The following is a 13,051-nucleotide window of genomic DNA, read 5'->3' on the forward strand; positions in this document are numbered from 1 at the left end:
GCGTGCAGCAGTGCTGGTACAGTACATGATACATGATGCCGCTTGGCTCCCCGGGGGCGGCTTTGCGCCTGGTTGGCTGCAGAGGTCTCATTTTGCTTATCTGCGACGGCCGGCATCACGGTCTTGGTTTGAGCGCATCAGCAGGCGTCGGATACTGGGCGTCTAGTGTAAAGATGCTGATGCCAATGCTCGGGTCGGGTCTGGTGCATATAAGTACCTCCTTGAGTATAGGTACTCCTACATACAGCAAAGGCAAGGGAGTTCTCGTGATAATTAAAGAGGCAACGTGGGCGAGCGGATGTGGGCAGAACAGCAAGATTGTAGCGATTCATGGAGCTTCCAGGGCGCTGCGTCATTGGTGGGCAGGTGACGATGCTTGCCTTGTAGCACCTTGTCGCAGCTCTTTGCTCTTAGCGCCATCGTGTTGCATCATGCCTGCGAGCTTGTAGCTTTACGAGCCCGAGCTTGTACCTGTTCCGCGCTGGCCCTCCGCAAAGAGACTCCACCGGCGGAGCTAAGGTACTTTGTGCATACCGAACAGGTACCCTCTTCGCCGCAGAGCAGGAGACCAGTTCCCCACCAGCACATGTTAATTTTGATTTTGATGTGATTTTGTGTTTTCCCCTAGTTTTTTCCTCATTTCTCAGAGTGGGAAGGTGTTGTTTCTGGTGGAGGTACTCCGTAACATACAGCAAGTACCTTGGTAGCGAGGAGGCGGGAGAGGAAAAAAAGGGAGAAAGAAAAGACCCTAAAGTTTATATTTGATAGAAGCCACAAGATACGAAAGAGGAAAGAGCCCCAGAATCGTATCCTAAAGAAGCAAATAAATTAAAAAATCGATAAAATTGCATAACCAGTGCCGCAGAAAAACTGGCAGGCAGCAAGTGGAGGGGCACACAAAATCGCAGCGTCACAACCACGTCGACACCTGCCGCTAGCAAGAGCAAGCTTGCCCGCAGCTTCCACCAGACCATCACCTGAAAGACCAGGCCTAGGTCCTTCCATAAACTTCCCTCTTGCACACTCCAGTCCAGGGCAAGCAAAAAAAAGCATCCCACCTGCCGCCATACTTTCAGCGCTTTTCCCCCTCCTCCGAACTGCGACTCTTCTCTCCTCCATCAGCACATCGCAAAAAGGTACGTTGTCCGAATCACCACCTCCTGCTTCCCTACAGGCCAAAAGGAGACGCTCCGTTGCTTTGGCCGCCTCTGGCTCTGCGCAGTTGTTTTTTTCTGTTCTCCTTCGTCTTCTTCCTATCTCTGGTCTGATACTGAGCCGACAGCTGCCCAGCCCTAGAAATCCAGAGCTTCCGACCTCTCTTCGCCGCCGCCCGCATCAAAGGAGCTCTCGCCAGGGTAGTGCGACCGACAGACCCCTCCAAGAAAAAAAGTCTCTCCAACCAAATTCCCGACGACAAAGCAAAACAAAGCAATCATCATGGCCGATACAGCTGGCACAGTAAATGGCCACTCCAGTAAGGTATGTGGGCTCACTGCTACGCTTCTGCTCCCTTTCCCACTTGCCTACCGCTCGATCGATCCCGTACCTACATACAGGGAAACGGGGTCTGCCCAGTAATATCTTGGATGACGGATGCTGACGCTTGGGTTGGGCAGTTTTGCATGTGACAGAACAAGGCCTCAAGCCGCCCCTTGCCCCTCCTGTATAGCTGACGATGAGCTCTAGAAGCCGCCAACGGCAGCACTGAACAGCCCTTGACGCCCTACCATTCGCTCTTCTCCCAGCTTTTGTCCTGGAAGAACCCTCGTGAGTAATGCCCGCTGCCTGCTGCAAACATATGCCCACTCTCTAGCTGCGATGCACCCGCCTCTTTTCTTTCGTGTGTGTGGGATCACTTTCACCTCTTGATACAACGAATCGTGGCAGACATGGCACGGCTTTTCATGCTAACTTTTGACTGTTCCCTGTAGGCAACTCGGCCATCGCCTATGTTTCCGTCGTTGCTACCATCATCGCCGTTCGGTACCTCAACCTCTTTAGCTGGACTCTTTCATTGTCTTGGATGATTTTGGCTACCACTGTTGCTGCCGAGGTTGCTGGCAAACTGGTCCTTAGTAACGGCCTGGCCTCTCAGTTCCGCCCCCGCCAGTACTACACACTTTCCCGCGATACCTTTGAGAGGCTGGTTAGCGACGCTCACGGACTCATCAACTTCTTCTTGATTGAAAGCCAGCGCATCATCTTTGTTGAGAATGTCGGCGTTTCGGCTGCCGTAAGTCGCACGCGAGCTTTGTGGTTTGATTGACTAGGAGCTAAATTATTCCCACCCTAGGCCTGCGTCGCTGCCTTCATCTCAGGCCTCCTGATCAAGGTGCTGCCCTACTGGGTTCTTGCCATCATCGGAACCTCCCTCGCCTTCTTCGCCCCCCTGATCTACTCCACCAACCAGGAGTTTATTGACGAGCAGCTCAAGACTGCTGCCGATGCCATCAATGCCCAGACTGCCCAGGTTCGAGATGCTGCTCAGAAGCAGGCCGACCATCTCGCCGCCGTCGGCAAGCAGTATGCTGGAGACTATACTGAAAAGGTCCAGGAGATTCTGCGCGGCCACGGCGTTGCTCCCGGAGCCGCCAAGAAGTCCCCTGAATTCCCTTCCCCTCCTACTGAGGAGCCTAAGGCCACCGAACCAGTTGTTCCTCAAGAACCCATCCATGCCTAAATGGATTTGTCGACGCGCACGATTATTTACGGTTAAAGAAGCGATAAACGCAACGCTGGGCTATCCAATAGTGCTTTTCACATTCTTTATACGGCAGATCATAACTCCCCCTGGGGTGATGGATATTTTCAAGATTGAAATCAGAACAGGAAGGACACATGACTTTGGGGACCGACGGTGTACCACCGATCGGAGCATCATGATATCCGCCCTATCGGCGTAATGGGGAAACGTTTGTTGAAGAAAAGTGACCCTTTACGCTAATAGAGGCACATTCACCGGGGAGGAGTGTGGAGGATAACGGCGTTTGCTACAAGGCCGGTAGGTTTGTTTTGCAAACTCTTTTTTTCCCTTATCAGTTTGGGATGGTTGTTTATTTTCCCTTTATTCTTTCCCTTGCACTGTGTTGAGATTCTCCTCCCTTTTTTTTTTCCATATGGATTTTGGTGGCTCTATGCAGAGAGCTAGTTGTGGAATCCTCTCTAGTTTAAGTAGCATGCAAATGTTTCTTGCAGGTTGGGTTTGCATATTATTTCCCTCCGCCCTATCTGCCTCTGTTTGAGAGTGCCTAAATTGAATGATTTGTTATGATTATGTCCATGATGATTGTATGTAATCATTGAGTGACGGCCATAAGATAATCACATGGTGTATGAAGAAGGTAGGAGACGTGCTTAGTGTTATATATGCATTGGCAATAAGTATAATATGAATATGTAAGTGAGTACAGTAGCCAGTATAAATCTATTTCTGATGCTGAAACTTTGATTGCTAAACACGCAACTCGCGCCATTATTTCCATCAGCTCCCTCACTTTCTCCTCTTGCCACCACCACCGCCGCCCTCGTCGTCTCCAGCACTCCTCTTGCGACCATTCTTGCGCCAGTACTCTTTGCTCTCTCTCTTCTCCCTGGCCTCCCTCTTCTCGTCGCCCTCGGCCAATTTCTTCTTGAAGGCAGCACGGTTTTCGTCCTTTTTGGCGCGGCGCTTGGCGACCTGGTCGTTGTGGACGGTGAGCACCTTTTGCATAAAGGCACGCGTCTTCTTCTCCTCTGCACCGAGGACGACGGCGCGCTTCTGCATGTACGTCTTGTTCTTCTGAGGCTTCATGGCGACGATCTGGGAGCGGAAGGGCAGGCTGGCGGCGAGGGCACGGGGCACCTGCAGGCCGTTGAAGTGGCGGGTCTGGCGCTCAATCTTGCGGTACTGCGAGTTCTTGAGCTGAGGGGTGGCGACGTTCTCGGAGCGGCGGACCTCGCCGGTGAGGCGCATGGGCTGCCAGCCGACGAGGTTGAGGACGGGGTTGTAGAAGCGGTGCGGCTTGATGGGGTACCATGCGCGCAGGAAGACGATGTCGCTGGCGAGGATCTTGTCCTCAAAGGTGGCACGGAAGTGGCCCTCGGGCTTGGACAGAGCGCGCTTGATCTGACCGCGGACGCCGGAGACGGTCTTGATGGAGGCGCCTTCGAACTTTGCGATTTCGAGGGCCGAGTTGAACATGCCCTTGATAAAGGCGGTGTTCTTGAAGATCTTGTAGGGGGCTCCCGTGAGCTTGAGCTTCTTGACAATCTCGGTGGACTCGTCGACGGAGAGAACGGTGCCGGTGGCGGCGATGCGGAAGCCTGGGGTTGCATTTGAGAAGGAGTTGAAGCAGACGAAGCCCGTGTTGGGTGCTATCAGCGGTGCGTAGACGGTGCCGAAGCAGTGCATGTGCTCGGGCGTGTACTTCAGCATGCGGTTGCGCGTCCGCGAGTCGGAGATGCTGTAGATGGGCAGCGTTTGGAAGCGGCGCCAGCCGAGCGAGAAGATCAGGGGGTCGTTGGTCTTGAGGATCTTCTTGTGCCAGCGATGACGCTTGATACGCACCTGGACGAAGCCCCAGCGGTCCTCTGTAGCCGACAAGCCGCCGACAATGATGGGCAGCCGGGCATCGAAGCGTGAGACAAACTCAGACGGGACACCTTCGAGGACCAGCTTGGCGTATTTGCCGGCACGGTAACCCTCGACGGCGACCCTCTGGCGTTCATCCAGGTTTTCAAACTCTTCTTTGTTGATGTCCAGCTGCTTCTTGATCATGGCCTTTTGCGCGTCGTACCAGTCATCCTCGCCAAACTCTTGCTCGTCTTCGCCTCCTTCTCTCCGAGCCTTTGCCTTGTCGTTCATGAAGCCATCTCGGTCTTCCTCCTCGAATCTCGCCTTGAGCTCCTCTTTCCTCTTGGCGTTCTTTTCACGCTCTGACTGGATCTCTTCCGCTGTCTGCTGCTGGGGTGCACTTTGGGGGTCGGCTTCCAGGTCCTCGAATTCACCATCACCTTCGCTGTCCTCGTCACCCTCATCTCCATCTCCATCCTCGTCGTCATCGAAGCCACCAAACTCACCATCCTCGTCATCGTCGTCTCCGCCTCCGTTTCTCTTTCCTGATGTGAACTTCTTCTTCAGGGCTTCAATGTTCTCTTGAGAAGCCCACTTGGCTGCCAAGTCCTCGTAGTCGTACTCTGGTATTGACCGGTCTTCTACCAGATCTTCGCTCTCATGTGATGTCTTTTTGAAAAACTCTTCGTCTTCTGAGTCTTGCTCAATGTCCTCCTCTTCTGATTCGTCTTCTTCACCCTTCCATCTCTTGATAACCTCACTGGCAGTCATGGAGCCATCGTACAGATAGCGAGCCAAATCTGCGGTGTGGTATGTACGCTTCCGGGAGTGAAGTTTCATGGCTCTGTCGGCCATGCCTTCTTTCCATCTGAGGGCGGCAGTCTCCTCATCAGAGTCGTACTCTTCATCATCTTCCGCATCCTCGTCCAGGTCTGTGATAGAGCCAAGGTCCGAGTCGCTGTCTGCAAATGCAACATCGTCATCCCCGTTGATCTCCTTGTCGGCATCTTTGTTGCGGAACATTTTACCCAACTTTCGTTCATTGAACTCTTCCTCCTCATCTGGTTCCCCCTCGTCGCTCCCACTGACGAAGCCTTCATCATCCTCGTTCTCGCCGTCGTCCTCTTCTTCCCGTTCAGCAATTCTGGCCTTTCGTGGCTCTTTCCTGCCGGTATCTTCTACCTCATCCAGTGCCTTGACTTCTTGGCCTCCCCTGAATAGCTGTACACCATCCTCTGTTTGGCCAAGTAATCTTCGCTCAGCCTGGAGTCCAATGATCATCTCTTCACCCTCGCCACGCTCAGTATTATCAGCATCCTTGTCAAAGGTGAAACCCTTTTCTCTAGTGATCCAGATGGCATCACCATCAATTTTAAGGCCGCTCCGATCAGACATGGGCGCATACAGCTTCTTTTCTTTTTCGTCCAGTCTCCTCCGCCCTGTCTTTCCTGTGATCTTAGCCAAGGCCTGCTCCATTGCTGGGGTAGGACAAGGGTCTGGCAGCACTTCCATAGCCGATACCGTAAAGTCTCCTAGGCCGGCAACATGCACTCGCTGGCCCTGGGTTGAAAAGTTTGTTCCTCGCAGATATCCCGATAGAACGATGGATCGGTCGCATTTGGGATCTTCTTCAATCTTGGTTGGGTGAGTAATGTCGCGGAAGCTGTCAATGATGGCGTAAGGGTGGGAGTTTCTCCAGACGAGGGGTCGAGGGCTCTTCATGACAGATAGGAACCGAGATAGGTTATGAATTTCGCGATCAGGATATCTGCCATTCATAACACCAGAGAGATAGAAAAGGTGGGCACCCTGGTATAGCTCAGTCCACAGCCTTCGCTTCAGGTGCTTCTTGGCATCTTTCAAAGCGGCAGGTTTGCGAAACAGATCGAGATGGGTCAAGACGCCGAACACGTTACCTGGCATACCCGTAGCGGCCAGAATATTAAGGAACTCCATAGTCTCCATTTCGAAGCCATAGTTACCGTCAATCATGAGAAGGATGATGTCGGCAACCTTGGCGATGTCCACCATGGCTTCCAATTCGTTGGGGCATTCCACAAAGGTTAACCGCTGTTTCTTCGAGGTGACGACGGTAACGGGACCTTGGGGATCTGAAATTGTCTCCTTGGCATATCGCCGGATGAGCGATTTCATCAGAGTCGTCTTGCCGACGCCCGGGGGGCCGACAATGGCGACGAGACGCGGCGGCGCCTCATCTGGGAGTCTGTCGACAAGGGGAACATGGAGACGCTTTTCTTTGATCTTCGGAGGCAGTTAGCAAATGGTTAGATATTGAAAATGTTCGAATAAAGAGATTTATCAATCGTTAAGCATTTGAAAAGGATGTTGGGACAGGAACATACATCAGATGATCTGGCAGCCTGTTTCTGAAGCTTGCCGGGCTTGGAGAAGGCAAACGCCTTGGGATTGCGCTCTGCCAAAGGTCAACATCCGGTCTGTATAGCAATTTCTGGGCGATCCCAGACTCCAATTCTAAGAACCACTTACCCCCAGTGTGTTGCTTCTTCTCCTTCTTCTCCTTGCTCTTGCGATGCGGCTTATGCGCTTGGTCCTCCATGATGGCTTGTCGTGGCAGTCTGCGCTCGCCGCTCAGTGGCAGAATTTGAGAGTAAACTGGGAAATTTTTCTAGCTGATAGCGATAAGATGTTGGATTCATATCGATAAGATGCGATAAGTCGCCCCGCTAAGGCTAGCGCAGAATGAAATGTTTGGAGCAGCTCCACATGACACTAGAAGCTGCGGAGTCGATGAACAAGACAGAATTGGTGATGTTCAAGAGCTCTTTGATGAAGCTGTGCATTGCGAGATTGGACAGATGCCTGGATAGAGAATATCCGGAGACTTGGCAAGTTCCAAGGCGTTTTTGTCTTTTACCAATGACTATCTTTTTATATAGATGCTAACGTCCATTTTGGCCTGGAGGAAAATGATCAAGATTGATCAAGATTGATCAAGAGACATGCATTCTGTCCAAGTGCTCATTGCTCGACGCCCCAATCATGGAACAGACACTTGCTGATAATCATTGTCAGTACGGAGTAGGAGATAGTCGAGGCAACTGTATTGTGCTCGAGTACATAATCCTGTGCGAGATCTCAGTCCCAGCAACTGACAACGGCTACCAGGTTGATGGGCACAAGGCACCAATCAATGTTTTCGCTGTTACTCTTTTCGGCGCTGATATTCGATCCACCCTCGTAGATTTCCATTTCTCATTCACGACGTAACGGCATCCTCCGCCCTTCGTAAGCTCCTTAGCTTTTCGAACATAAGGTTTCTCGCTTGGCTGCAAATTGACCCGTGATGACTCTGGCTCTTGATAGCCCAAGCAAGGGTCGTGGAGCGCTTGTGTTTGCTTCAGCAAATCGCATCGAATGCCGCTGGGCGGATGGAGTCGTGCTGTACCGGGTTTGGATTAGGACTAGAAAATGGGAGTCATAACGAAATTGCAGGCTGCATGAAAAGAGTCACGATGTGCTGCACCTAGTTCGTTCGTTTTACATGGCTGTGTCTATAGCACAAAATAGTTGCAAGAGAAGAAAAAAACTTTTCTTAACGGCTTGTGACGGATATATCCGGGCACCGAAATAGATCACATGTAGATAGATACTGAGCAGAGGGAAAGTGCAATTGCATGTCCAGTGTCAAGTAGGTATTGATGGCAGTTGCTGGGGGAAAATGTTAAGGCTAGACTCTAGAGGGATATTGAGCTTGCACGCACTAAGTATCTCCTCATATCAAATTGGCTGCAGAGATACGCGGTGCTGACGAGAGTCCGCGTAACGCACACGTATCAGCGTGCGCACAGTGTCGTCACCGTCGGTTTTACCCGAGATTCCATTTCTGATGCAAAGATTCACGGGCTTCCAAAATGTTGATCTCTTACTCGTGCAGCACAGTACTGTAGCATCACCACTAGCGCATCCAATTTCAGATCAATCCCTTCAAGGTTCTCTGGCGTCTCTCTCAAAGGGGAAAACGTGGCTGTTTCTTTGTGAACGGTGACTCAGCCGGGCACTGCCAACATCAAACCTGGTCCTTCTCCCAAATAGGCGTGACTTACATGGATTTTAATTAACAGAGCAGGTCTTGGAGTCACGATGGGAAATGAATGAGCTTATGTTACTTTAATTGTGGATGTTGATTGTCCTGGTGTGAATCTGGCAACTGTGGGATCAGGGGATGAGGCGAAGCTTCCATCGCGACTGACAGCAATGCATCTAGAAGCCATCGTCTAATACTACGGAGCTGAAGAAGAAGAATCAGAAGAAGCTTCTGGACATGTCGAGTAGCCAAGGCTCACAGAGCAATACCACACCTGCAGCAAGTGCCGCGTGGTCATTGGCGCATCCATACTCGATCCTTGGCCATCAACGTTGTCTGCCTGAGCAATCCAAATCCTCCTCCTCAGGCAGAACTCGTCATCATCCTTCGTTGGCTCGTCTCCACCCCGGCCCCTCCCCCACAAGGCTGGCTCAGGGGGGACGAACAAGCTTCTCTTGGTGCTTGGCCCTGGGATCCATTACGCGCAACGGCTGACCCGCGCAATGAGTCAATTGGGCAGGCTGTGCGCGCGACCAGGCTAGTTAGTGGTGACTGCATTACGGAGTCCGGCACGCACACCATCTCTCAAACAGGGACAATACGCATGGGATGCTTGGGTGGGTGCGTATTGCTGGAAAACTTTTCTGGTGCCGGCAATCTGCTGACGCTAGCATCGTGGCCATGATGTGGAATGTGGGCCAAGCACACGCAACTAAGCTTTTTCAATGGCTTGAGATGTTGCCGGGCGGGACAAGGACAAAGTTTCATGGAAGCCTGGTTGTGTATATATAGACCTGGCTGATGCCTGGTTGTTGTGGCCATCTCAGGCAGACATCAATCAGAACAACAGCAACAAACAAAAGCAACATTCCAGCTCTGGAAACCAAAACAACAAAGCTTGGTTATCAACCACCCTCCACAATTCAACCAATCCACTCCAATCTGTATGCACACCCACTCAATCTCACAACCAATACAAGCTATAAGCATAAACCGACTAACAATAAGCAACAGCTCAAACCAATCTTCTATCATAATGTCTCTCATCGGACACCACGGCGGCCTTCAAATCGGCAAGGCTGAACGACCTGGCCCCTCATTGGGCAAGAAGATCAACAAGGATCTCGAATCCAAGTCCGAAAAGTCTTCATCTTCCCTCAGCCAGAGAATTGGCGGCATTCTCCACAGCCAGCGACGAGGGGATGACCGGAGCGAAACTGCTTCCATCTCCTCCGTTGCTACAGAAAAGAGAGCCCTACTGGGAGACAGGAATAGCAGCAGCTCTTCCAGGCAAACATCAAAGCTTGCCAAACCAAACGAGACTCTGATGCCTCCTGTGAGATTTTGGAATTAGCGCCAGGAGTATGCGGGCACTGTCCCGCTGCATTCGACTTTAGTTTCTTTTTCATCTTCTTTCAACATAAGGCGAGATGCCACCGGTTTTATTAATATAGAAGCGCTCACGGGAAGCGACATGGAGTTGGGACTGGACGATGATTTTACGCGGCATGATTTGTATCGAGCAGATGAAAGCTTCTGCTTATTCAACCCTTTATTCTTTGCTATGACTATTTTTTCTCTATATATTTCTAGATATTCACTATAAAAGTCTTATCATCACTTTGCTGCAAACTGCAATCATCGTTATCAATCGTGACTATTTGTTTACAAAAATGTAAATAGATATGATACGCAACATGAGTACGACTGCACATCTAGTATACGGACCGAGACAATTACAAACATTCTATTTCTTTGCTTTACTTTTACTGGACACATTGTAAGAGTTCACCAAAATTCTCACTGATTATGGGTAGTGTCTATCTATAGGGATTTGCTTAGTAGCCAGCATTCCAAGTTGGCCATAGAACATCCCGGGTCACAAAAGCGCATGCAGGTACGGGGGGAGGGTAGCGATAGTAGAAGAAAATAATAGTAGCAGATGGTAGAAGGAAATAGCGGTTACATAGCCAAGATCAACAGCTGACTTTTTCTCTTTATATTGAGACTAACCACAAGCACCATGGCTGACGGTACGAATATTATCTGTGCCAATCCCATAGGAAATGACCTTGATAGATTTGTTCCTCCTTTGTCCCTCTTTGTAAAGAAAGAGATATCGCATACTAGGAAGGTATTATTCGCATCTCTCATATCGCGTTGACCAGATGTAGAGCAGACGCCTCTCCTACTGGGTCCAACTCGGTCTCCAAACTGTTGCTATCAAACTTATTATAACGCTGACGGCTCTTCATGCCCTCCAGCCTGCTCAGTTTTAGCGGGCAGAGGAAGAACCTCCTCGATGATATATCGCGTTTGGTTCCATACGTTAACGATGATGCCCTTGATGTCGTCGACCGTATTACGCCACTATTAAAAATTGCCTTCAGGGGGGATTGTGACGATGCTCGCATCTCGAAATCATGTCTTTCGCGCCGTTGCCGAAGAGACACCTCCACCGCCTCTCCTGGTCCCGATCTTACTCGTTTTACAACAAACCGCAACACAAGCAGCTTCGCAAATTCTTCCGAGTATCGGATAAATGTGGATGGAGTCCCCCGAGAAGAACTAGATGCCATGTACGTTGATCTCCCCCGATTCCACGAGTTTTTCTTTGGTGATGTGGCCGGCCTTGAGGCCGCGTCGGAGGCCATCTTCGACAAGTGTCAGGAGAGTGATAGCCCCCTTGTTGGCCCTGGCGATAGATGACGCGGGTAGCCCAAGAACGCAACTCAGGATCATGTATTAGACTCGTTTACCGAAACTTGCAACGAGTTAGCAGCGTTGGCGGAGGATCACAATCTAAATGCTTCTCCCCAACACAGACCGCTGGTGCAGCCCAAAACACCAATCGACAGTTCCACAGCACAGCGCAAGCCAGTAGTTGGGTTTGTGGAGGACTAAATATACTTGCTGGGTCTCTTGTTAACCATTGAATAGCATATACCGTTGATGTTGTGTTGGAGAAAAAGCTCGACACCCTTGATCCCGGATCCTTGTGCCTGGGGAGCTAAAGAGTGATCCGTTGGACGACAAGCCGTCCAAGGCCTGGGTTGACTTGGAAAGATACGCAAGAGGCTTTTGCCGTTTAATATATTTGTCGTTCTGTGCTGGACTTTACATTTTGCGGCTTGTTGATGAGGATTTGGGAATTCGACCGTCTTGGGAGTGATTGCGTCTGAGGAGTTCGGTATTAACAAAGACAGTGAAACCGGGCTGCGATTTGTTTCTACAATTCTTGGATCTATGGATGGATGAAGAACCACTAGGATTCGACCCAACTATCAGCTCCAAAGGCGATAGACGAATCGTCATGATCCAACGGCATTACCATCATGGGGCCGTCCACGTCCGATCACAACTCGATGAGATTCACGGCAACATTCGTCGTGGCCTGATCCCTAGAGACGCAAAAGTCTATCAGCTGGAGCCGTTATCCCAGTCGGCTGATGGCGAAGGTGATAGTGACGGAACTGCTGATGCTAAGCGGTCTCTTCACAGTCAATCCGGTAGCTCTCTCCGTAAACGAGCACGGCGAACAATGCCAGTTAGCAGGACAGCGAATAGGCATTGGCAAATCAGGTATACATGCGTGTCTTTGCTCGAGATTGTGGAAAGGCTATATACAAGGTGAGCACCACTCCAGTTCTGCTAAATGCGCCTGAAGACTGCATCCAAGGGCATGAATCTCTACATCAAGCTGGAATTCTACACAGAGACATATCCGTCAACAATCTCATGATCAACGAGGATAGAACCGACCCTTCGTGGCCGGCGTTTCTCATCGATTGCGGCCTTGCTATTAAAGAGCAATGCTTGGGCGCCTCTGGAGCGAAGACAAAGACTGGGACAAGAGCTTTCATGGCCTGGGAACCGTATGCTCGGAGGAATTATTCATGAGGATCGTCAGAAGTAACTTCACGTCTTATCACCAACGATTGATTCCGCTGCTGGATGATCTAAAGCTGACTTTTCTGAGCAGTCAGTTCTCTGGAACTGAGAAGATGAAGGCCTCTACAGTCGCATGAGGGGAGTGCTTCCGAGGGAGCGAGAGAGGCTTGAATCAGATGAGACCCCTGGTAGAAAGACATGATAGTAGACTACTATCATCTACTATCGTTACCATCATCTACTACCGCTACTATCATCTACCACCACTTCCATCTTCTACTATCGTTACCATCCTCTACTCCCACTCCTATCAGTAATGATAAGCCGAGTCTCTTCTACCTAATCAATTGGTAATACTCGGTATTATTATTATGCACATCAGGATCTGATAAGTTGGCTTGCATTATTGGACATTCCCATCCTCAAAGCCAAGACCCCGAACCTAAAGATGGAACACGCTTGTACACGCAAGCCCCTATCAAATCATGCAAGGGAGCAGTCAGCTTTTACACCACATGAGCACAACGCGGGAACCGTCTTGA

General features: G+C 50.5%; 5 protein-coding genes across 5 annotated transcripts; 3 read left to right on the forward strand and 2 right to left on the reverse strand.

The window, feature by feature from the left end:
• Window positions 1–819: 819 nt before the first annotated feature.
• On the reverse strand, window positions 820–1,389 carry M431DRAFT_502828 (hypothetical protein). The gene has a single exon (XM_024918220.1). It carries the CDS (start codon window positions 1,066–1,068, stop codon window positions 829–831), a length of 240 nt encoding a protein of 79 aa, XP_024780354.1. The 5' UTR covers window positions 1,069–1,389; the 3' UTR covers window positions 820–828.
• On the forward strand, window positions 1,279–3,085 carry M431DRAFT_193473 (hypothetical protein). Its single transcript, XM_024913226.1, has 4 exons — window positions 1,279–1,474; window positions 1,687–1,767; window positions 1,932–2,233; window positions 2,294–3,085. The coding sequence occupies exons 1-4, from the start codon at window positions 1,438–1,440 to the stop codon at window positions 2,678–2,680; spliced, it is 807 nt and encodes a 268-aa protein (XP_024780355.1). The 5' UTR covers window positions 1,279–1,437; the 3' UTR covers window positions 2,681–3,085.
• Window positions 3,086–3,490: 405 nt separating this feature from the next.
• M431DRAFT_73676 (hypothetical protein) lies at window positions 3,491–7,130 on the reverse strand (the record flags this gene model as incomplete). The annotated part of the gene is made up of 3 exons (XM_024922146.1): window positions 3,491–6,814; window positions 6,916–6,986; window positions 7,061–7,130. 3 exons carry the CDS (start codon window positions 7,128–7,130, stop codon window positions 3,491–3,493), a joined length of 3,465 nt encoding a protein of 1,154 aa, XP_024780356.1.
• A 2,389-nt stretch (window positions 7,131–9,519) lies between these two features.
• M431DRAFT_502834 (hypothetical protein) lies at window positions 9,520–10,129 on the forward strand. Its single transcript, XM_024918221.1, has 2 exons — window positions 9,520–9,562; window positions 9,633–10,129. The coding sequence occupies exon 2, from the start codon at window positions 9,655–9,657 to the stop codon at window positions 9,970–9,972; it is 318 nt and encodes a 105-aa protein (XP_024780357.1). The 5' UTR covers window positions 9,520–9,562; window positions 9,633–9,654; the 3' UTR covers window positions 9,973–10,129.
• A 742-nt stretch (window positions 10,130–10,871) lies between these two features.
• On the forward strand, window positions 10,872–11,327 carry M431DRAFT_489455 (hypothetical protein; the record flags this gene model as incomplete). Its single annotated transcript, XM_024916679.1, has 1 exon — window positions 10,872–11,327. One exon carries the CDS (start codon window positions 10,872–10,874, stop codon window positions 11,325–11,327), a length of 456 nt encoding a protein of 151 aa, XP_024780358.1.
• Window positions 11,328–13,051: the final 1,724 nt, after the last annotated feature.

The sequence above is a fragment of the Trichoderma harzianum genome (genome assembly GCF_003025095.1).
Source record: "Trichoderma harzianum CBS 226.95 unplaced genomic scaffold M431scaffold_1, whole genome shotgun sequence".
In the NCBI taxonomy this organism is placed as follows: Eukaryota; Fungi; Ascomycota; class Sordariomycetes; order Hypocreales; family Hypocreaceae; genus Trichoderma; species Trichoderma harzianum.